Consider the following 21,040-nt stretch of genomic DNA (forward strand, 5'->3'; position numbering starts at 1 on the left):
TATCTCGCCTTCAATTCTGACCAGATTAAAGCTTAATCGAACTATTTGATTACATCACTAGCAGAACGTACTCGAATACCAAATGTAATAATCATTCGAGTTATGCTTAAAAATCAGAATAAACAATCTCTTGCGGTTTCTCGAATTTTATTGGCCGATAATAGGTCAAGGATTGGTTCCAGCCACGGGGTGCAGTATTGTAATTCGTTAGGTTGTGGACGCTAGCAAGTTTTGGCCCAGTGTAGGTATTGTTCTCGTACAGTTTTTTGCCTGTAAAACAAACAAAACCTTCTTAAATGTTACACGTCTACTTATACATTTTGTGCACTACATATAGCAATGATATGTTGATCTTAAGCGATAAATTTACTTGTACGTTCTCCACGTAACCACAACTTTACGCAAGATCGTGTAAAATGAATGCAAGGATGATTAATGATAATAATAATAATAAATGGTAATATGTTAGCGATTAAAGAAATAGAAGCGCATGCGTGTTAACTTGCCTACATCCGGACATATGTCACCGAACTTGCAGTCAGGCGAAACGCCATGCAAAAGATTGTCCAGAATTGGCGTGCTACGTAAATGCTTGATAGTCTCCAAGATGTCCTCTTGAGAAGCTATCATCGAGAGCAGCAACGATTTCGCTTCCAAAGGCACCTCTGCCTCTGTGTTTAGGTACTTCCCGTTCTCGTTGTTACAGAAATTCTCAACTTCCTCGGATGTCACCGATCGACGTCGACTAGAACATTCCTCGCGATACGTCGAAGAATATTCCTGCTCGCCGTTCATCAAACTCGAGCACTCGGATTTCTCGCGGTAGATCATTTCCTCGCTGTAATCGTTCGCCTGGGAATCAGTCTCGTCGGTCGTGTATTCCGTATCGTCAGTGGACATGTAACCATTGCTACGACGCTGCTGAAGATTTACAAGCTCCTGGTATCTTTGCTGCTCGGCTATTCTGTATCGTAAATTGCAATCGCGTGTAAAAGTGAAATTATGAGTCCCTTCAGACTCTCGACTAAACAGAATTGTATCAATCAAATGAAATTCCACGCATTTTCTCGCTTCTAAACGGAAATAGTACTATAAAAATGGTGATCGCCGTTGAAATGCCCTATTTCGTCGATAGTATGATAATTTATTAGTAGTGTAAATGAATTTATTTATTAGTCAAAATCGTGTGTACCATTACTATTTGCTATTTTTTTAACGCGTAGATTTTAAATAAAATTAATACGAGAAATGAATTAAGAATGAATGCGCAAAATGATAAATGGAACGAAAAGAAATGATTGTAACGTAATATGGCAACACATGCGCTCGATGCATGGTTGTTCGACAAGATTACAGACTATTGAAATGATAATAACTCTAATTTCTCCTTGATTACAGATTACTAGTACAGATGAGAAATTGTACTATGTACTCTCGCCTCTGCTCCCATACCTCTCCCCCAAAATTGAAATTCGTTATTAAACTTTCCTCTATCTACAACCGCGAAGATAAGCTGCATTATTCATGTTATCTTGTAGTCGCAGAGCGATCAAAGATAGGAATAAAAAGAAGAAATTTCATATCTACCAGAGTGACAAGAAGAGTAACGTTTGACGTTTTAAACCTTAAGTTCAGATAATGAGTAATTTTTATTGGAGAACCAGACGAAGGTCGAAAGGGTAGCGATCCTCGAATCGACGATCGATAAAATAGTCGAGCATAGAATTTCATTTAACAGAACAGGTGGTTAATTGATTCGGGACCGTGGATCTCATTTGGTCTCACCTCCTGTGCTCCTCTTCCGTGTTGTACTTAACGGAGTTCCGTGTTTCAAAGAATCGCGTTAGATCATTATCGAATGGAGATTGCTGCACGATAGGAATTACCTTTGGACTGATCTGTTTATATTGTAAAACCGGTCTACACGTTTTCTCGAACTCCTGTATCAATTGTTTGACTGGGATCGGCGTGTACTCGCTTTCTTCGTTATCGGTCGCTCGTTGACCGGTCGCTCGTTGACCGTTCATGAACTTTTCTTTCTCGTTAATCGCACTCTTTACACGCTCCGTCGTTCGTTCCTCTTTCGCATAACTTTTAATCTCTTTGTTAGTAACGTGCTGCGCATTAGAAGAATGATATTTGTTCAGCGAAGCCTTGTTAAAGTTATGATCGCATCTGTTAGTGGCAATCGATGTTGTCGTGTTTTTGTTAGCGTTATCTCTGCCGTTATAGATGTTATGCCGCTCGATATCAGGCTCGAAACTGATTCGACGTGACTTCTCAACTATCGACGATCGGGATTTGTCAAACGGGAAATCGTTGTCAGTGCCAACGGCCACTTCCCTTAGGTAAATCTTTTTCACCTCGGTCGAATGGCTGCACTCTTTACCGTTACATCGAAATTGATTTCTGCCTGGAACGTTCACACGAAACTATGATGGTTTAAAGTGCCAGAATGATCTCTTGCGATAATTAGTGGGAAACGTTTGTAGAATTGACGATTTGTTCACCGCTGCGTGCACAGAATGTTCGATAATGGTTCGAAGAAAACATTGAATTGATGATTCTTCGAAGTAAAACGATACGTGAAACAGAAAAAATAAAATTTTATGATTGTTCTTCGCTATGAACATTACTATATCAGTCAAGATCTAATTAGCTAACGTTGAAGTAATGTAATATATAAGATGGCTTCGTTAAACTGTCTTATTGCAAATCCATTGAAACCTGATAGAATACCACATGAAAATGCATATCACGTATATATAAAAATTTACTATAATTTAAAGAAACAGTCTCGTGTACGTTATTCGCGTGATTGATAAAATGTAAATTGCCTAAAATGAAAATTTGCAATTGTTATTAACTGAGAATAATCGTATTTTAATATATCATTAAATGCAATTGAGGAGCAAACGGCTATATTATGTTCCTTTTGATGTGAACGAAATCAAATCTGATGGTTAAACATTTTCAGCGAACAGTATTGAAAGTACAGATAGCAAAAGCCACGCATTGGCAAGAACAACGTCGTGCAGGTCGTTGTTTATTTTAGATATAGAATGAAAAAGAATGCAGCGGTAGTCCCGCATCGATTGGATAACATCGATGTCGTTTGCCAATTGAAGCCCTCTAGGTTGTTGAACCCTTGAAGAAGCTTTAACGCAGACTAATTTAACATCGGCACGCGTGGAAATAACGTGGCACTAGTTTCATAGAGGTGGGTTCTAGTTGAAACAGATCGAATCTGAAGTCTGTGCAGATCCGAAGGATCGATTTAAAGCGAAACCCGTCTAAAACTGAACACGATTTAATCCAGCTAGCTAGAATTCAACTACTTTGAGATTGTTAGCTGTTTGTTTACGGCGCGGAAACGAATCGAGCAAACAAGAGTATAATAACGCGAAGCGTTGCCAAATAAAAAGCGTGCCAACTAGATTGCGTAGGATAAAGAAAATAGAGTCTCGTTTGGGATTCACGCACCTGTAACGGGTGGATTTGTGCTGTCTAGGCTCAGGTCCACGGTGAAAGGATTGTAAAACGGTTTCTCGATGCTCGCTTCCGGCGCTAAAGGTGTTGTAAGCGGAGGTAGAGTTGCAAACGTCGAACTGCCGTTCATTTCCTGCAATTCAGCAATTTAATTTCGTCTTATTAATGTTCCATCCGCCACTCGAACGATCGAGGATAGGTTGTTGTTTAAGTTCTCGGAGCGAATGTTACCGGTTTGCCTGCGTAGGTTTGTATTTTTGGCGTGCCAGGTGTGCCGGGTGTTTGCGATTGATCTCTGTCTACGATCCACTTTTCCGATCTTTTTCTGCGCTTAGCGAATATCTCCGCACCTAGAAATCATTTTTCTGTTCAAATTATCCGCAGAACGAGCCAATTACCTTAACCCTTGCACTGCGTGATTATTTTTTCAACTGTGCTTTTCAAAACTGCGCGATTGTAGACGATAAGATATTGCTTTTTTTTTTACTTGGTTCTTAACACTTTTGCATTGCTCGTGTTACTAAAATAAAAAAAAAAAAAGAAGCGATCTTTAACTTACCGCGAGCTTGTAAAATACAGAAGACAAACGGATTGTTTATTTTAGATAGTTATTAACACAGATCGTCTGATAACGATTGCAAAAAAATGATTCAACGAAAGTCGTGATGAGATACGAACGAACGTAGCTAAATATAAGCGACAAAGTGTCCTCGTTTTTTAAGAGAACTGTGTAAACAAATGCCGCACAGCGGAAGGGTTAAAAATATTTGTTAAAAGTATTTAGAACGACGTCGATCCAATGAGATGTAGCTATACTGGTATAAAAAAGACCGTTAATATCAAATAATGTCTCTTGATTACCGCGTCCTCTTTGATTATTTAAATCACGAACAATATCGAAAAGTTTCTCGGGATTTTTTGGCATTGGTTCAATGTTTACTTCCTCGCCCAAAGCCTGAATACCATGGATGTCCAATACTTTCCCATGCGGGTTCATCATGCATTTCAGAGGAATTTTATCCTATTAAAAAAACAGTTTATAGCAAAATATACTGCACGTTCGACTTAACATACTGCTATAACAAACGCTACATACACCATAAATATTTGTCCGATTGTAATTTACTAACTACTATGAACAGCAATATCCTAAACAATTATTTCTTTAGTATGTTAGTTTTTACACTTATTTATCCTCCACTGTTTGTTATCGATTTACTTCATTTCGATAGACAGTTTTACTTTTATGCGCAATAAATGTTCTTAGTATTATTAAATTTCGTACAGATTAAATTATATCTATTTTATATACACACACACACGCACATATCACTTTATACTTAAATATAGTATTTATTTGTAAGTATCATATTTATTAGAAACACATGTAAGCACATGTGCACCTGTATAGTTAGAAAAATGTTTTTAACTTAAGCTGATATCTAGTAATAAAAATGATACTTGATTAATTGCTTAGTTTATGAGAATATATAAAAATATGCACTGCAATTTTGAACACACACCACTTACTCTGTGAACAGGAGTCAAAGGTTCTTCTGCATCCTCAACACCTGTAACACATTCATTCAAATGAGCTCAACAAATTTAGAAACATTTGCAGAAATTACAATTAATTATAACGGTTTCTCCTATTTTTCTTATCTCTCTTCGTAGATACAGCTCTTACTTAATTTATGTATATCAATATAATTGATAGATTATTATAATTATTGTCACTATTTTTTAGGTAACGCACATCTATGCGTATCGTGTACATACGTACCATTACCATCGTGGATCCATTTAACTGAACGTTTCTTTCTATTCACATACATGGATTGACCTTTACTTTTCATATTTTTTACGTCACTCAACGAATGTGAAATTCGTCGAGCGAGTTCAACTTGATCCTCGACAGTCGGATGCGTTGGTGCATAAAAGTACGAGGATGCAAACATTTTTCCTAAAAAGCAATACACATTTCAATCTATTTGTTCCGCATCATCGTATTGCAACAATCGTCACAAGTTCCCTATTAATTATGATTTGTGTTAAACTGTTATGCACTTATCCGTTTCGTTGGAAACTTACTGTTTTTCGATTGCATGATGCCCTGTGAATCTGAGGCGGGTGTGAGTAATTTTTGCAAGTTGACCGGTGCACTTTCATTATTCTCCTTTGGAATAAAAATAAATTAATCATTGGTTAATCGTCTATAGAATGCTTTACAATTTTTGAGTGCGACAGAATCGTAAAATTGATAAGATTTAATAAATTGTACAAAGTATCTCATTATGATAGCAATAGTGCAAACGAAATGTGTTGTACGATAAATTTATTACACGTTGAAACAATTTAACAGGTTTCTCTTGTCCAGAAAAAGCTACAAGTTGGAAAAAATGGAACGCAAATTGAGACAGTCAGTCACGAATTTTCTTCTATTTGATTTTCTTTGATAAAAAAAATTGATACTACAAGTGCTTCGTCTCTTTCGACTGCCTCGAATCTTGTTCGATATTTTGCACTCATTGAAACCAGCTGGTGATTTCTATTGCGAAGAGTTTCGATACTTTTCTACCATATCATGTAAGATTAAATTTATAACGAAAATAAATTGCCTGTTATGCCATTTATAGAACGCCTCACCACGTATCATCGCAAAGGAATAGAAAAAGAGAGTTTTTCGAAAGATTAACTCATTACTGTTGCACTAACAACGCACCCTCACTGTTACAACGAACAAAAGTGATTCAACTCTAAATTATCAATCCATTAGCGACATCGTGTTGCATAGAAAAAAAATAAATAGCAGGCATAGAAAAAAGGAGTAAGGAGCACTTTAAGCTCTGTAATTTGGTAAATAGTAAAATACTTTGTTAGAAAATTAAATCTCGAAAGGCACGTTCAATAGTCAGCAGTAGGTCGAGGATAAATGTGTGAGTTCCAGCATGATCAGATATCGCTGTTACAATTCGCACAATCGATGTTAGTACCGTTGTTGTATCCGATGTATCGTTGTTTGAGATTCTAGATGCCAGAACGATTAGTTAATCAGAGATCTGTAGATGCCAGAACGATTAGTTAATCAAGCTAACGATATCGCGTGATGATACTTTTATGTTATACTTTTCATAGACACACACTTGTGATACGGAATGGCTTGTAAGGTTTATGAATGCCTTCGAGTGATATCTTAAAGACCACGAGGAAACGATTTGACACCATTAGACCAACATAGTCTTATTCAGCTGATGAACAATACTGACAGCTTTTTAAGCTACCGTTTATTAGTTCTTTCTTGTTTTTGAACATAAACGGGATTGAGAAACTTTCTTCCAAATATATGGAATTCCATTCCTAGCTTTTAGCGTATAAAGTTAGATTTTGTTAGTTTCTAGAGTTCTAGGTTTCTAAATTTTGTTAATTTTTAAGTGAAATCGATTGGTTAGTCAGTCTATTTTCTATCCACATATATCTAATCTATTTTCTATCTAATATAGTCTAACTTAAGTTAAGTTAGTTAGTTTATTTTCATTTCAGTGATAAACAACGTGATGCTGTCTAATCCTATCACAGGGTGATTATTCCCTGGTTGTAAACATAAGAGACCAGTAAGAGCGCAAAAGCATTTATTGTAGGAATGATATTGAGATATTAGAGATGTAAACACAAATTAGTCATAATCTGATTTACATATATTCGTTTTCCTTTCTTGTGGTCACGATTATAATAAACTCGTTGGTTTGTAGCACATTTCCTCTACTTTTCTGATGCGGGACGTGGAGTAAAGAATTTATTTGATCTTCTCTAAGATAGAGGTTTACTTCATATGAAATTTCATGGCTATAAATTTGAGAATAGAATTGCTAAATCCACAAAAAGACTTTGACATCGAATTGCTACGGAACGATCGATAGTTGTTAGGTTATGTCTGAGAAGCAGTTGCCAATTGGCAGGGTCCATGGTCGATGAGGTTTAGCGATTGTTATTTGACGATATATAGAATGAAATCTCTACGAATAGTCGAAAAATGTTTTCAAGTTTTCCAATCAATTCATCAATAATACCTCTCAATCGCTGCTTCTGTTTCGTTAGCACATTAAAGTCCAATTGTAGACAAAGATAACACTTCGCATTATCTTCACAACTGCGAGATATTATCCTGTACCTCTTCGAACAGTTTAAATACACGGCACTCAGCTATATGTCTTTCGTTTCCAGTTTAAACCTCTTCGATCATTGCTATTTTCACGTACGCGGAATTCGCGACACGTGATAAACGATTCGCATTTATCAATCGCACGTTTTTTTGTATTATTTTTTTTAGCTCGAAGCCGCGGAAAGCAGCGCACACACACGCACACAAAATTAGCTTGAATTTCTAATGCGATTGGTTCGCCGCTGGTCCCGAAATAAAACACTTTTGGGACAACGTACGTACACTTAAGCGAAACTATATACTTTGCGCGTTATTAGTACTATTTTTTGCGTGAATCCTTCTCAACTTATGCGACATTATTGCTCGCGATATTGCACGACATAATTGCATAATTTGTGAATATCAGTAGCTGAAGTTTTACTGCGATTACAGTTCCTTAGATTACATAATTGCAGTATCTTGAACTGGTTTTAAATATGACAGACGATGGCTCGCTGGTGGATCTTTGAAAATTGAAAAACACTCATCGCTTCTGTAATAGAAGCGACGTAATATCGAAACGATTCGAGTCAGCGCTGTATATATTCAAAAAATATTGTTCAGAAATCCTGCTTGAGCAGAATACACAAAATAACAGTACATTTGGGATAACACAAACACAGAAATGTTGGAGAGATCGAGAATCAAGCGATAGATCCCTGTTCATCTGCACAAAATCTTTCCAACAATCATCTTCTGGGATGTTAAGCTTTCTAAATAAGTTTATAGTTAATAATCGTAAAACGAATACTCACCATGTCGAAATGCAATATTTTCGTGGTAAGATGCTCAAGAAAATTCCTTTTCACGGGGTCGTGCCTGTCAGAGGGCTTAAAACCACGGGAACGTATTACATTATCCGCGGAAAAGCTTCGTTGCAGATAGTTTTTCTCTTGCACGTTACTGTAATTCACGCTATACTTGTACCCCGCATCTTTGAAATTTTCAGACGCGGCACTGTACGAACTATACGTGTTGCTCGAAATTTTCTGCTTCGTGTTATTGTATCTGCCGAAATGATAGCTGTTTAGTCTACGTTTCTGCTTAAACCGTTCAGTGTTTGCAATATTCGATATTTGTGTATCTTTTTAACTAGTCTATTACAAAATTATTATGTAATGCGAAACCTTTTCAGCGTAGCAATCAAAACCTGTGAAAGATAATTATTTCTACATTTGCGTGCATTTAAAGTAAACAATGGCACTATTTGCTTTGAAAAAGATATTAATATTACCATTAATACAAAGTGAGTATAAGCACTGATCATTGCACATTAATTAAGATGTTATGCATCGTCTAACTACGGAATAATAAAAGGAAGAAGAAGAAGAAGAACAAGAAGAAGAGCGAAACTGTGGCAAAATGGAAGAGGTTGATTCGTAAATTGTATACAGATAAAAAAGTGTATTTCCTGTAATAGAAAAATTCTAGCAAAGTTCGTTTTTCAAAAATCAGAGAAATGCAACTTTATAAACTTCTACGTGTACTTCGTTAACATAACTAGTGCGACCAAACGTGCAAATAAATTCCAAAAATTATCCGGATTTTGTACGACATTTTCGTACAACTGAATTTTTTCCTGAAGGGAATTGGTTCTCTTCCAAGCAGTCAATTAATTCCGTGTTGCAGTATTGGCAGTGGTACAATGAGGTTCTGTGCAAAAGAAATGCTAAATTTATCTGTTGTAACGTAATACGCAGTAACAGTTTGAGCGGTCGCGTTCAGGGCGTACTATCGGTGCTGTATTTATTAGAAACCAAGTTGATTGGAAAAACTAACCGAATAGACTGTAATGCACATTACATATGTTATAAATATCTGAACGTTAGGGTCTAAAATATAAGCTAACATTTCAAGCCAATCGTAAACAGTTTTACCTAATTTCGTAAGTGAAATAATTCTGCACAAGTCATACGCAGATTAATATAAGAAGAACTTTGTTATTACCAACAGCTTCCATCGATATTTTGGTCTATTGCTAATCTAAATTATACTTTTTATGCTAATAGCGTTACACGATTTTAATTTTTAATTTTTCATACAATATACGAATTTACAATATACTTTCAATCAATGGAAAATTATAATTTACCTTAATCCAGGTAAGAATACATTTTAAAAAAATTTATTGTTAAAGAGCTAGTAGCTTAACAAATTAATAACATTACGTGACTTTAACATTCTTCGTAACGTAAAATAATTTATTGATTTTAAGTATGAGTAACGTGACTGATCTATTTGTGCTTTAAATAGATTCTTCGGCAGAACGTCGAATGCTTCAAACCTGAACGAATTAGAGGGGAAAGCATTTCGAATGATGGAAAATTGCGCTAACTTTCTGTTAGTGTACAAATTTCCTGATAGCTTCTGCTAGAAAAGAAAGCAAACGTATTTTGCACTTAAGATTGCTATTAAAAGATTATCAGAAAATAAGGTTACTACAAAGAAGATTATCGGAAAATTGTTGACAAACGTGACCGCTTGTATTTCAAGACAGTGTATTTAGCAATTCTCTGTTTATTTCAGATACGAAAGTATCGCGCAATTTAAAATTACGTCCTTCGCGGCAAGATGTAACGCAGAATTTTTTTTAGAAAAAGCATCAGATCGGCAAAACATTGTTCTCCCGCTAATTTTCTCCTTCTTCCTAATTTCCTTTCAAAGTGAACGAGGAAAATGAGAGTTTACTTATCGAACGGTGCCCTCCTCATTTCGATGTTCTGCGCACAGTTCGCTCGTTTTTCTCCTTCCTTATCCTGCAGTGATTTTCCCTCTCGCTAAAGTATTTTTCTTTACGGATTTACGTAACGCGCGCGCGTACTATACACCGGACGAAGTAACCCGAGGTAGAAAAGTGGATGAATCTCACGACGAAGGCTCCCTCGCCATAAGAGACAAAATCGCATCTTACAAAATGTTCTCTGGCACGCACGCACGTAGCTGGTTGGGCACATCAAGTGGCCGACTAGGCACACACAATCGCGGTAACTTCGTCAGCGCAACAACACTTAGCGGCTAGCGGTCACCAGTATCGCCCGATACTGGGTCCACCGATGCTTCGAATTTATACAGAGAAAACCGAGCGCGAAACTGGCATTTATTTTTGCATCCGACAGACTATCATAAATTTCTCGCGATTCTGAGTGAGAGAGAGCTACGATCATTTGGTTAGATTGTTTAAACAAGGATTTATTTTTCTTTTTTCCGATTCACCTACGTACGTAGCTGAGTCCTCTTCGAGCGGTGTGACTCCAAACACTCTATCGTTCCCTCAAAGGATAAGCTCTAACAGTTATTCAAGCTTCTTTCATCACTCTCGTACCTTCCCTCCTCAATAAATAAGATCACTGTTACTTTTCTTCCTTCGAAATCTTTTTTCTTATCTGTAACGTTCACTTAAATGAATTACTGCACGCTGAGCACACAGTGCTTTATAATAGCAGCTAACCGTCGCTATACTAACTTCCCGACTGCCTTGAGTCGTCTTCGGTAAAAATAGACTATCAGAAAGCGACACCTTAGAAATTGGTGGCTGTTGCCTTACGCGACATAAGTTACAGCACCCTTTCAATAACGTCACGATTTGTGATTCTTCTCAAACAACTTCCTCATTTTTATCGTTACAAAAGTAACAAGCATGATAATAAATACATATAGGCAAAACTTTCTACCGTCTCCAAAATAAATAGCATAAAGTTCGCTTTTCCTAATCAAAGAGATCGGATTCTAAACATTATACGTCATTTGATAGCGGAAGAAAAAGATTTCTACCTAAAAAGCTAGAGCGTACCATCCAAATGATATCCGTTGCAATAAATAACTGGCTCCCAATTCTTAACAACGAAAACTGAAAAATACTGTTTCATATTCATATCCTTTTATTTTCATACATATATGAAATAAATTACATTTAGTCCCAATCATCACTCTTTATGTCTTGCACGATATCTGTGTTTCCTGACTGTAAATCGATCTCATTATCTTTTGCAGGAACTTTCAATTTTTTCCTCTTTGGCTTAGCACGTTTTCTAGATTCTTCTTGATCAGATTTTCCCTGATCTGATTTTATCCTCAAATCGAAATCACTTTCCTCGCTACTTTCGTCTGAACTTTCTTGGCTTGATTTTGTTTTCTTCGTTTTTCTTATAGTTGGTAATTTATATTCAGCTATATCTTCATTTTTCGTTACTAATTTAAGTTTCTGAGATTGATAGATCTTTATCCACGATTCATAGAATTTGTATAGCGACGTGCCTTGCGTCTTTATCTTGTTCTCCCAGTTCTTTATTTCTGACATATTTTTCAAATCAAGGACAGTTTTACTGCGTTCTATTTCGATATGCTTTCTGTTTTCCTCAATCTTTTCTAACAATTGCTTCATTTTTCTGCCATAGTTCGCGATATGGCATGTTTTTAAAAATGCTTTTAACTGAAAACAAAAATGAAGAAAATATATGCGCGCGCGCGCGTGTATGCGTGCGTGTGTATACTAAAATTGTCATAAACTATTCTATCATTCATATCTAATTCTCATGCACTAAAATCCTCTTCACTCAGCTCTTAAAAAAATATCAAATATTTCAATTGTTCTACTGCTATGTAAGATATACATATTTAACATTTTTTTGTTTTTAGTAATAATATAATGCGCATTACAATTATAAAAAATATTGACTTTAACATCCAATATATGTTAAAAAAGGTTCTAACAATTTTTATCGCTCTGTATTTCATATCTATGTTGATATTATAAATATTGATATGTGTTCGAATATTAAAATTATATTGTTACGTTCAGTGCGAGCTTTATCCGGTAAATGGAAAATTACGTGATTCACTTACCTGTATTATACATGGTATGTACAAATCTGGAAAATATACTCTATGACTATCTTTAGCAGCATTTTCTAGGATAAGTTTATATATAGTATCAATAAGATTATCTTTAAATCCATTTTCTTGCAATTGGGACTTGGACATCCTTAAGATGTAAATAAAGGGTACTGGTTTCATCGATACCGCTTTGTGCTTCTTATTAAAATCATAAGAATCTAATATCTAAAAAAAGATAGTAAAAGAAATACCATAATATGCAAAACTCAAATTAATACAAGAGATTATTTCATATAATACCTCTAATAAAAACGGTAATATAGGTATAAATGTGTCAGTTTCTTTAGAAATGTCTGTTAGCATTTGTAAACAGTGAAATCTGAGAGGATAATATTGTTGCGTTGGTATCATTTTGATTGTCCCGATAATAATCTGTAAATACGTGGAACACGTTAAAATATTCGTTTAACTATCATATTGTAACATTAAAAGTAACAATACATACTTGAACAAGAGGATACAAAAGTGAACGTAACATGGAGTCACTTTTTGATAAATTTATTAATTCTGTCCAAAAACGCAACGAATTTATGTATTGCCAATTATATACTGCTTGAAAATGTTCCTACGAAAATTCAAATTAAATTATTCGCACTATACAAAATTAAATCAAAACATAATATACGTAATCTATTTAATTTAACCTTTACCTTTTTCTTTAAAGTCATAGCATTTCTCAAATGAATAGCTAATTGCCTGATATATAAAAAGGCATGGTTATAAGCTAAATTCTTATCGAGCAAATAAATTTCAGCTAAAGAATGTCTCATAAAATTAATACCAGGTAACGTTGTAAACGATACAAATTTAGAATTTTCAACATATTTTACATACATTGCCTGCAATAAATTAATTTAAAAACGTTACTGTAAATTAATTATATATATTAAATACTAGAGGCAGCTGTTTCACCTTAAACAACATTTCTAGAGTTGATTCTCGATTACCAGTTGCAATACGTAATATATTTAGAAAAGAAACAACCCGAACAGTTTCTTCTCCACTTGACCAAAATTTTAACAATATTCTTAATAACGGTTTAGTTAACGATGAAAACGACTGCATATAAGGTAACATTTGATGTAAATGTTTTAAGAGCACTGTGAGAATATTAGTTGACGTTACGTTTTGTAGAATCTATAACAAAGAAATGTATTTGTATAAATTGTAAAATTATTAAAGTTAACAATTAAAAGTTGAATATTGGTAGTAATATTTACTTTTATTAAATTCGTTAGATACGACTTCAAAATACCCTTTACTTTTACAAATCTCTTAGCTTTATGAACTTGGAACTGAATATCTGGTCCCAATTTCAAGTATCGTTTAAAAGCATCTGGTAAATATAGTATACACAACTGGACAACTCCATTAAACACTAAAAAATACTTTAATTAGCGAAATAAAGAGTAATAATTAATTATAAAACCTATGATAAATACAAAAAAACCAACCTGCACTACCCTCCACTTTAAACAGTAGTGATTCTGCGTCGGGAGATTCAGCTACTCTTTGTAATGCAGCATGAAAAGCTTCTACAGCACATTTAATTGTTTTTAACGTCCTATTTAAATTGTAATTATATATTAGATGTATATCAATATTTATTTATATTATTGTATATCTGTGTATCATAAATATAAAATATTACTTGTCTTTCTGAATTTCTTCTTGCCACGTTTTCAATAACTGCAATGTAACTTTTCTTTTATTCTTTCCATCACTGTCTTCATCACCTTCATAATCACTTTCATCACTAGCAACCTTAAATATGTAAAATATACAGAAAAATTATTATTTTCATTAGTTTTTTCCAATATTCCTTTTTTGATTATGTAGATTTGATTATCATACCTCCAGTTGCTTGTCAGGTATATGCCTTGTATTCAATTCATTCAATGATGACTTTTCATCATCATCGTCAATGTCATTGTCATCATCTGATATATTAAATTCTAAAAGATTCTTATCATTTTCTTTTAAATATGTGTAAAATTCTGGATCTGTATCTTTCAACTTTTTCAAAGATCTTTTATGTTCCACTGGATCCATGTCATTTTCGCTACTTTCTGCATCATCTTCAACTTTGATTTTATCTATCACGTAATAAATAAAATTGTACATAATTACACAATACTTTTTCTGTAGATGATTGTTTTACACGTTCTTACCATAACTATTATTGTCACTAGCATTCATTTCATCCTGAACACTTTGTTTAAAAAAGTCATCTATAGTTGTGCTACTTAATTGTTTCTTTTTCTTCATAACAGATGATTTTGCCTTCTTTTTAGTTTTAACTTGTTTCATTTTCATGATGCAACTGGAAGAAAAAGAAATATCTTACAAATAAATTCCAAGAAATAACATTTATGTACTAAGTATAACCTATAAAATCTGTATACAATAACCTACAAAAATTTGGTCATTCCCTCAAATTTAACATTACTATTGTAAGAAAAATATTCAACAAATACGCGTGCAAATAGAATTAAGAAAAGGAGGATATTGTTTACTTACGCTATTGAATATCCTTTATGTTCAAGTTTGAACGCTTGCAAGTTAAAATCGCGTTAAACAATATTTCAAGCATCCACGTGCATAGCCTGACGTAAACATCTGATGTTGATAAGAAAGAAAACACTTTTATCGTCCAAGTAAAACAAGTATTCAGCCAATCCTCGACTATTGCACGCTGATTGGTTCCCCAGAAATGCAGTTTAAATTAAAATCACGCGATTCGATTCACTATTGTATATTGGAAAGAAATTTGACAAATCCATATGAAACATTTATTTATTTATTCTGTGTAAAATAAAAAGGTATGTAAATATATTTTTAAATAAAATTTGATTAACTGAACAAAATTATGTACATAGCGTGTATATATAGTTCGCAGAAAAGAAAGTAAAACATGCTTTTATTCTGCTTCATCTTCGCTTGTTTGAATAACACGTCAGCTGCTCTTTTTTTAACTGATAGTGCATCTGCATTACTGTTGCTGTTGCATAAAACACGTAATCAATTATCTCTCGTTGCTCTTTACTTGGGTCCTTATCAATTTCCTGATACGAAGTCGAGCAATTACAAGATTCCCCTGCAAATATTAAACTTTATTTCATGTTCGTATGTGGCACTGTAATACATCTTTAAGACGAAGAAATGAGACGTTGATACCACTTGAAGTGGTATCACAGGCTACGAGGCTTATACCTGTACTTATAATTTTTATTGGTTTCTACGGTTTATATAGGTGTAAATTCATCCATGACGACCACTTTCCTGCGGCTACCAGTGTTAACCAGACAGTAGGTCGTTACAAAATAATCTGACTATTAGAATATATAATTAATAACGATATAATAAGAATATTGTTGATTTTTTCGATTTACCACACAATTATTTTTCTTGTTTACATTAAAATATAATACATAGTCACTAAAATTTAAAAACAATTTGCATAATATTTTAAACATTATTTTATATTGTGACTGTATTTCGAAAGGGGACAGTTTCATTTTAAAAATATTTAATCATCGCGTTCAAAGTTGTTTCTGAAATATATCTCAGAAGAAATTTGATCAAGAAAATTAACTACACATTTCGTTTGCATCTACTGTCTTTTATTAATTTTTCATAATTTCATAATTCACTTTATTTAAACGCGTGATAATATCCGTAAACGAAACGACAACAATAGGAATGTTAAAATTATGTTCAACTTGGCACGCGATATTTTTAACACGATGTCGCGTTCGATTATCAGTTTGTTCATCCTTGTGTGAATAATTAATGCACGTTATGAAACACCCTGTTCGTCAGCAATGCAGTGTCTGACATACCGAAGGTCTGCATACAGCTATGTGTCGTGAAATTTTCCGCTTTTCAGAATTCTTTCGTGGCACTATCGCTCGCCTACACCGTTCAAACTGTGACAGATTATTCTATTCCCAAGATTTACACGACCTGCATTTCACACGGCATTAATCAACTATCATACGCTTCTCAGTCGAATGATTCGCAAAGAAGCTCGCAAGACTCGACGTCGCGATCATATCGATGCATACACGCATACATAATATTTATATAACGCATAGAGAATATTTTATTCTGCTCTTTAATCATATATTAGTAAACGGATAAAGTGTAATTCTGAAATAGTGTCACGCTTACAGATCGTCGTTACATTAATTATTGTTCTATAACTAGACTTTAGTCTGGCGACTGAATACGTGGATAGTATAGACTCGTCGATGCCCAGCAGCGTATCGTGTCGATACGTTCAGCTGCTGATTAGGCGGACTGGCGGAGCCGATACCAGTTTTTGTCGGTGCGCGTTCAGCGTTTTGCACGGGCAGATGAAATTCTGTAAGGTTCGAGACGAAGTGACACACGTAAGGTAGCTTAAATCGAATTAAAATGGTATCGCGTGCTACTTTATTGTCGCGCCTTTACCACGCACGGCCGTGGAAGGAACATCGCGGCGCTTGTACTCGCGCGTCCCCGGTTAGCCCGAACTTACATACGTATATAAACGATACGCGTACGTGGTTCGATGACTAAAACGAAATCGGATAGTGTTATCATGCCTCGATGCGCTTACACACAGTGTTTTGTAACCCAATAGGAATTAAAATACAGAAAGGTTTACGGTGCAACGTGTATCGGCCAAAAACGGTATGAACGTATCGCACATCGATTCGATCGATCAGCTGAAACATGCGGGGAAACTTTGGTACCTGGTTGACCCGTACGAAACGCTATTCGAATCACCGCACCAGGTTCCTGATTATCAGCGGCAGGTAACCAATCATCACCTTTCAAATTTATTTCGCCTATTATTGCCACTCTGTCGAAGAGCATCGTGTAATGATTAATGTACAGGCAGTGAAATACATCGCAGTGATAAATGAATGGTAAACGAAGCGTATAAAAATGATCGATTTTGTTTTAATTTTGTTTTTATTTGAAGAAAGTAAGCAGTTCAATTCCAGTATAAATTGAAACGAGTCTCTTTACTATAATTCTCTATTGTTTACCATTGTTGACGCGTCATTTTAAATGATCAATTACGTTCTCTACATTTTGGTTCATGGCAAAATCGTGTGTTTGTCTGCGAAAATAAAGTTTTCAAGCGTATTATGAACATTGCCAAATGATAAGTTGCATATTACTGATAACACGATTGCGCACATAGCCGTTAGATGATTGTAGTAATTGAGTTAATGTAATTGAGATAAGATAAATGTGTATGTAGGTGTGGTTGCCGTTTTTCGTCCTGATCGCGCTGGAGCAAATCATATTGATGTTTAAAAGGAAAAAGTTCCGTTTCAATGATCAAATAACATCCTTATCTCACTGGTTGTTCCAAGAAACTGGCCGGTAAGCATAGGTAACGCTTTAAACACTCGACCTTAATTATTATTGTTCTACATATTATGCGCGCATTTGAAACTTACTTCTCGTTCGAAATTGTTATATAATGTTACGCAATGGCTGTGTCAGCTTTTTTTTTTTTCATAAAGCATTTAGCGTTCAGTAATAACTACACTGTAATTCAAAAGCTTGGAACAACAATGTACAGTGTTTACGCAAAACGTATTACGTATTTCGTCCGTGAAGTTATCTATAGAGATAAAACTGTTTTATTTCCATAAAGTAAAGATCGTGTTCTTAACGCGCCTCGGGTGGTAACGTTTAGATCTATTTGCGTACTACCGCTGATCTTAACGCGTATTTTTAGTTGACACGTTGCTTCGCATTCAACTTCCTATGAACTGTCCGACAATAAGCGCATCGGATTTTTCAGGTCTCCCTGTTTCTAATTTGATCCTCGTTGCAGAACGTAGTGTCGAGGTTTCGTTGAAAATTTCTTCTATCGACCATCGATATTGACTATTTGTCACGTAAGCAGGTCAGCCAGGATTTAATTTAAACGTGTTTGGACGAAACGTTTTAGGATTTTCTTCCGAGGCGCCGAATACTATACGTACATCGTAATTAACGAGAGGTATTGTTGGTGGAATCTGCCCTGGGATTCGGTGTGGACCTGGTGTATCACCGCCGTGGGGGTGGATTTCTGTTACTATTGGATTCATCGCAGTAACCACGGTTAACATTTTTCTATTCAATCAGCCGCACGATCGTCGGCTCTCTGCTTGGCCTCTACAATTTAATAGTGTTTCTCGTCCGTTTATAGAGGTACACTTTTTATGGGCTCAGCATCAGGTGCACCATAGCAGCGAGGAGTTCAATCTCGCGGTTGGTCTGCGGCAATCAATTTTGCAACACTGGTGTAACTTCGTGAGTATCGATCGTGTTACACGTATCGCTTGCAATCGAAATTCCACGCGTTTTCTACAATAGATTTACAAACACTCGACGCGACTGACGACAAGAGAAATTAACGATTTCGCGTTACGATTAAAGCTTTTTATAAAAACAGAGAGCACTGGTTTAATCAATTTCTTTGGGACATTTGAATTTGTTAAAAGTATTTACACCAATTACTATCGTTCAACTTTATCTAATGAATATCCTAGTAATTTTATTCTAATTCATGTTAGATGTATTACTACTTACAAGTTACAGCTGCAAACTACACAATGAAGACGTATAATCTGTTTTCAGCTATTATATTTACCTCTTGCCTTGTTTATACCTCCATCGCATTTCATCGCGCATAATCAGTTCAATTTAATTTATCAATTATGGATTCATACAACTGTCATTGACGATCTCGGACCGTTAGAATTAATATTCAACACGCCAAAGCATCACCGCGTGCATCACGGTAAGGAACAAACAAGCATTATATAATACACGTGACTCGCATTAGCGAATTTTAATTAATTACAATGCTGTTTAATTGCACGATGTATGTCTCGGATAGGTTGCAATTTATATTGTCTGGACAAAAATTATGGCGGCGTTCTTATTATATGGGATAAGCTATTTGGAACATACATGGAGGAAATAAAGAAAGAAGAGATTATTTATGGTTTAGTTGTTAGTCCTCAATCTTTTAATCCTCTATATTTGCAGGTGAGAAACTGTGACTCGATTAAACGTAACTATTTACCATTAGATCATATACATGTAGCGCACCACTAAAGAAGAAAAGACTGATGAAAACGAATTTGCACCCTTTTTTAAAAAAGAAAAAAAAAGGTGTATAGTTCATAGTAGAAAATTGAGGTTTCAATTTCCATAATCGTTCATGATCTAGGCATTTCACAAACTCATATTTTAATTAATCGAGGCTCCTTTTTGGTATCTTATTTATTTAGTAATAGAATTTCGGTCATCAGTTGAGTAATTATTCACTGTTACAGGTATTTTATACTGCACAGTTATTTCAAAAGTGTTTATGGATGTCAACTTTAACAGACAAGTTAGCTGTTATCTGGAAAGGTCCCAGTTGGTTTCCAGGTAGTCCTCGTTTAGGTCTCGATGAATACAAAATTAATGTAAGCCCTTCATCTCTCGTATACCTATCGTTATCTTATTTAAAATAAGGTATCTCTGAAAAGTGACGATGAGAATCGATGTACCTTCTAAATAGATATTCCTTCTTACTAACGAATTGAACTAATTGTACATATTTTTGAGTACTTCACGTAGTAACCATAAAATACATTTATTTATAGGAGTATTCGTATCGAAAAAAGTTTACAGTAATAATATTGTTTTTATTACCTCTTATAGGTTACATCTAGGATTAAATATGATAATTGCATATCTCTATGGCAACATTTTTATATTCTTGTACACTTTTGTCTAGTTTTTTACCAACATCTTCAACTGTACGATGAAACACAGGTAAAAGTTCCGATAATCTAATTACAATTATCTAATTACAGGCACACGTTATAGTGGTATGTTCCTAGCTGTTAAAAACAGTGTTGCTTTAATAAATGTTTACCAATATATTGTAATAATACGTATAAAGTAACTAAGAAATTTTTATTTCTAGGATTTAAAGACAATACCTTCTGGATTCACGCTTCTAAACAATTTGTTCGCCCTTACCGTAATTGGTTTACTATTCAACAAATCAGAGTATGCTGGTATCGTAGAATTCATTAGATGCTCTATTTATTTAGCTTTTTCAACGATACACAATTCAATGAATATATATATGTATTATGTATATATAATTTCCTGCTGTATTTGGATTGTACATTTTCTTTGTACGACAAAATCAAATTTTACAAATAAACGTAACGAATAACAATGGAAATTAATACCATTGTGCTTAGTGCAATTGCGACACATTTTTCATGCATAAATCATAACATTGGAATAAAAAAAATCAATTGTTTAGTAATGATATAGTTTGGTGTCTTTAACGATTCTAAATGCACGCGAAAGCATTTTCTCGATTCACGGTGCAAATCTATTCGAATTAAACTACTTTTGTAGGCGTCAGCTACTAAACGAGATAGAACTGGTGCAAAG

General features: G+C 34.7%; 3 protein-coding genes across 3 annotated transcripts; 1 reads left to right on the forward strand and 2 right to left on the reverse strand.

Annotated features, from left to right (window-relative positions):
* Positions 1-71: 71 nt before the first annotated feature.
* Positions 72-10,853, reverse strand: LOC143430887 (uncharacterized). Its single transcript, XM_076907363.1, has 11 exons — positions 10,376-10,853; positions 8,443-8,695; positions 5,581-5,665; positions 5,273-5,452; positions 5,020-5,060; positions 4,351-4,510; positions 3,721-3,839; positions 3,484-3,622; positions 1,786-2,413; positions 507-964; positions 72-270 (listed from the first exon to the last, which is right to left on the reverse strand). The coding sequence occupies exons 1-11, from the start codon at positions 10,396-10,398 to the stop codon at positions 107-109; spliced, it is 2,250 nt and encodes a 749-aa protein (XP_076763478.1). The 5' UTR covers positions 10,399-10,853; the 3' UTR covers positions 72-106.
* Positions 10,854-11,547: 694 nt separating this feature from the next.
* Noc2 (Nucleolar complex protein 2) lies at positions 11,548-15,197 on the reverse strand. The gene is made up of 12 exons (XM_076907187.1): positions 15,101-15,197; positions 14,752-14,903; positions 14,435-14,676; positions 14,232-14,344; positions 14,035-14,144; positions 13,801-13,958; positions 13,493-13,717; positions 13,231-13,419; positions 13,026-13,145; positions 12,821-12,952; positions 12,530-12,745; positions 11,548-12,116 (listed from the first exon to the last, which is right to left on the reverse strand). The coding sequence occupies exons 2-12, from the start codon at positions 14,894-14,896 to the stop codon at positions 11,598-11,600; spliced, it is 2,169 nt and encodes a 722-aa protein (XP_076763302.1). The 5' UTR covers positions 14,897-14,903; positions 15,101-15,197; the 3' UTR covers positions 11,548-11,597.
* Positions 15,198-16,999: 1,802 nt separating this feature from the next.
* LOC143430840 (alkylglycerol monooxygenase) lies at positions 17,000-20,816 on the forward strand. The gene is made up of 10 exons (XM_076907276.1): positions 17,000-17,123; positions 17,222-17,382; positions 17,838-17,962; positions 18,540-18,691; positions 18,780-18,883; positions 19,211-19,373; positions 19,473-19,624; positions 19,915-20,049; positions 20,288-20,401; positions 20,556-20,816. The coding sequence occupies exons 1-10, from the start codon at positions 17,000-17,002 to the stop codon at positions 20,811-20,813; spliced, it is 1,488 nt and encodes a 495-aa protein (XP_076763391.1). The 3' UTR covers positions 20,814-20,816.
* Positions 20,817-21,040: the final 224 nt, after the last annotated feature.

This window comes from Xylocopa sonorina, chromosome 15, assembly GCF_050948175.1.
Source record: "Xylocopa sonorina isolate GNS202 chromosome 15, iyXylSono1_principal, whole genome shotgun sequence".
In the NCBI taxonomy this organism is placed as follows: domain Eukaryota; kingdom Metazoa; phylum Arthropoda; class Insecta; order Hymenoptera; family Apidae; genus Xylocopa; species Xylocopa sonorina.

Bases quoted from the DNA above. Each gene is read 5' to 3' on its own strand.
- LOC143430887 (XM_076907363.1), bottom strand. From the start codon at position 10,398: ATGAGGAGGGCACCGTTCGATAA. The intron at 5,453-5,580 runs GTAAGTTTCCAA...ATTGCTTTTTAG, and splicing joins CATCATGCAATCGAAAAACA to GAAAAATGTTTGCATCCTCG. The intron at 3,623-3,720 runs GTAACATTCGCT...GCTGAATTGCAG, and splicing joins AAACCTACGCAGGCAAACCG to GAAATGAACGGCAGTTCGAC.
- Noc2 (XM_076907187.1), bottom strand. From the start codon at position 14,896: ATGAAAATGAAACAAGTTAAAACTAAAAAGAAGGCAAAATCATCTGTT. The intron at 14,145-14,231 runs GTAATATTTTAT...CAATTTAAATAG, and splicing joins GAAGAAATTCAGAAAGACAA to GACGTTAAAAACAATTAAAT. The intron at 12,953-13,025 runs GTATGTATTGTT...ACGTATTTACAG, and splicing joins TTTTGTATCCTCTTGTTCAA to ATTATTATCGGGACAATCAA.
- LOC143430840 (XM_076907276.1), top strand. From the start codon at position 17,000: ATGGTATCGCGTGCTACTTTATTGTCGCGCCTTTACCACGCACGGCCG. The intron at 17,124-17,221 runs GTACGTGGTTCG...ATTAAAATACAG, and splicing joins TACGTATATAAACGATACGC to AAAGGTTTACGGTGCAACGT. The intron at 18,692-18,779 runs GTTAACATTTTT...GTCCGTTTATAG, and splicing joins GATTCATCGCAGTAACCACG to AGGTACACTTTTTATGGGCT.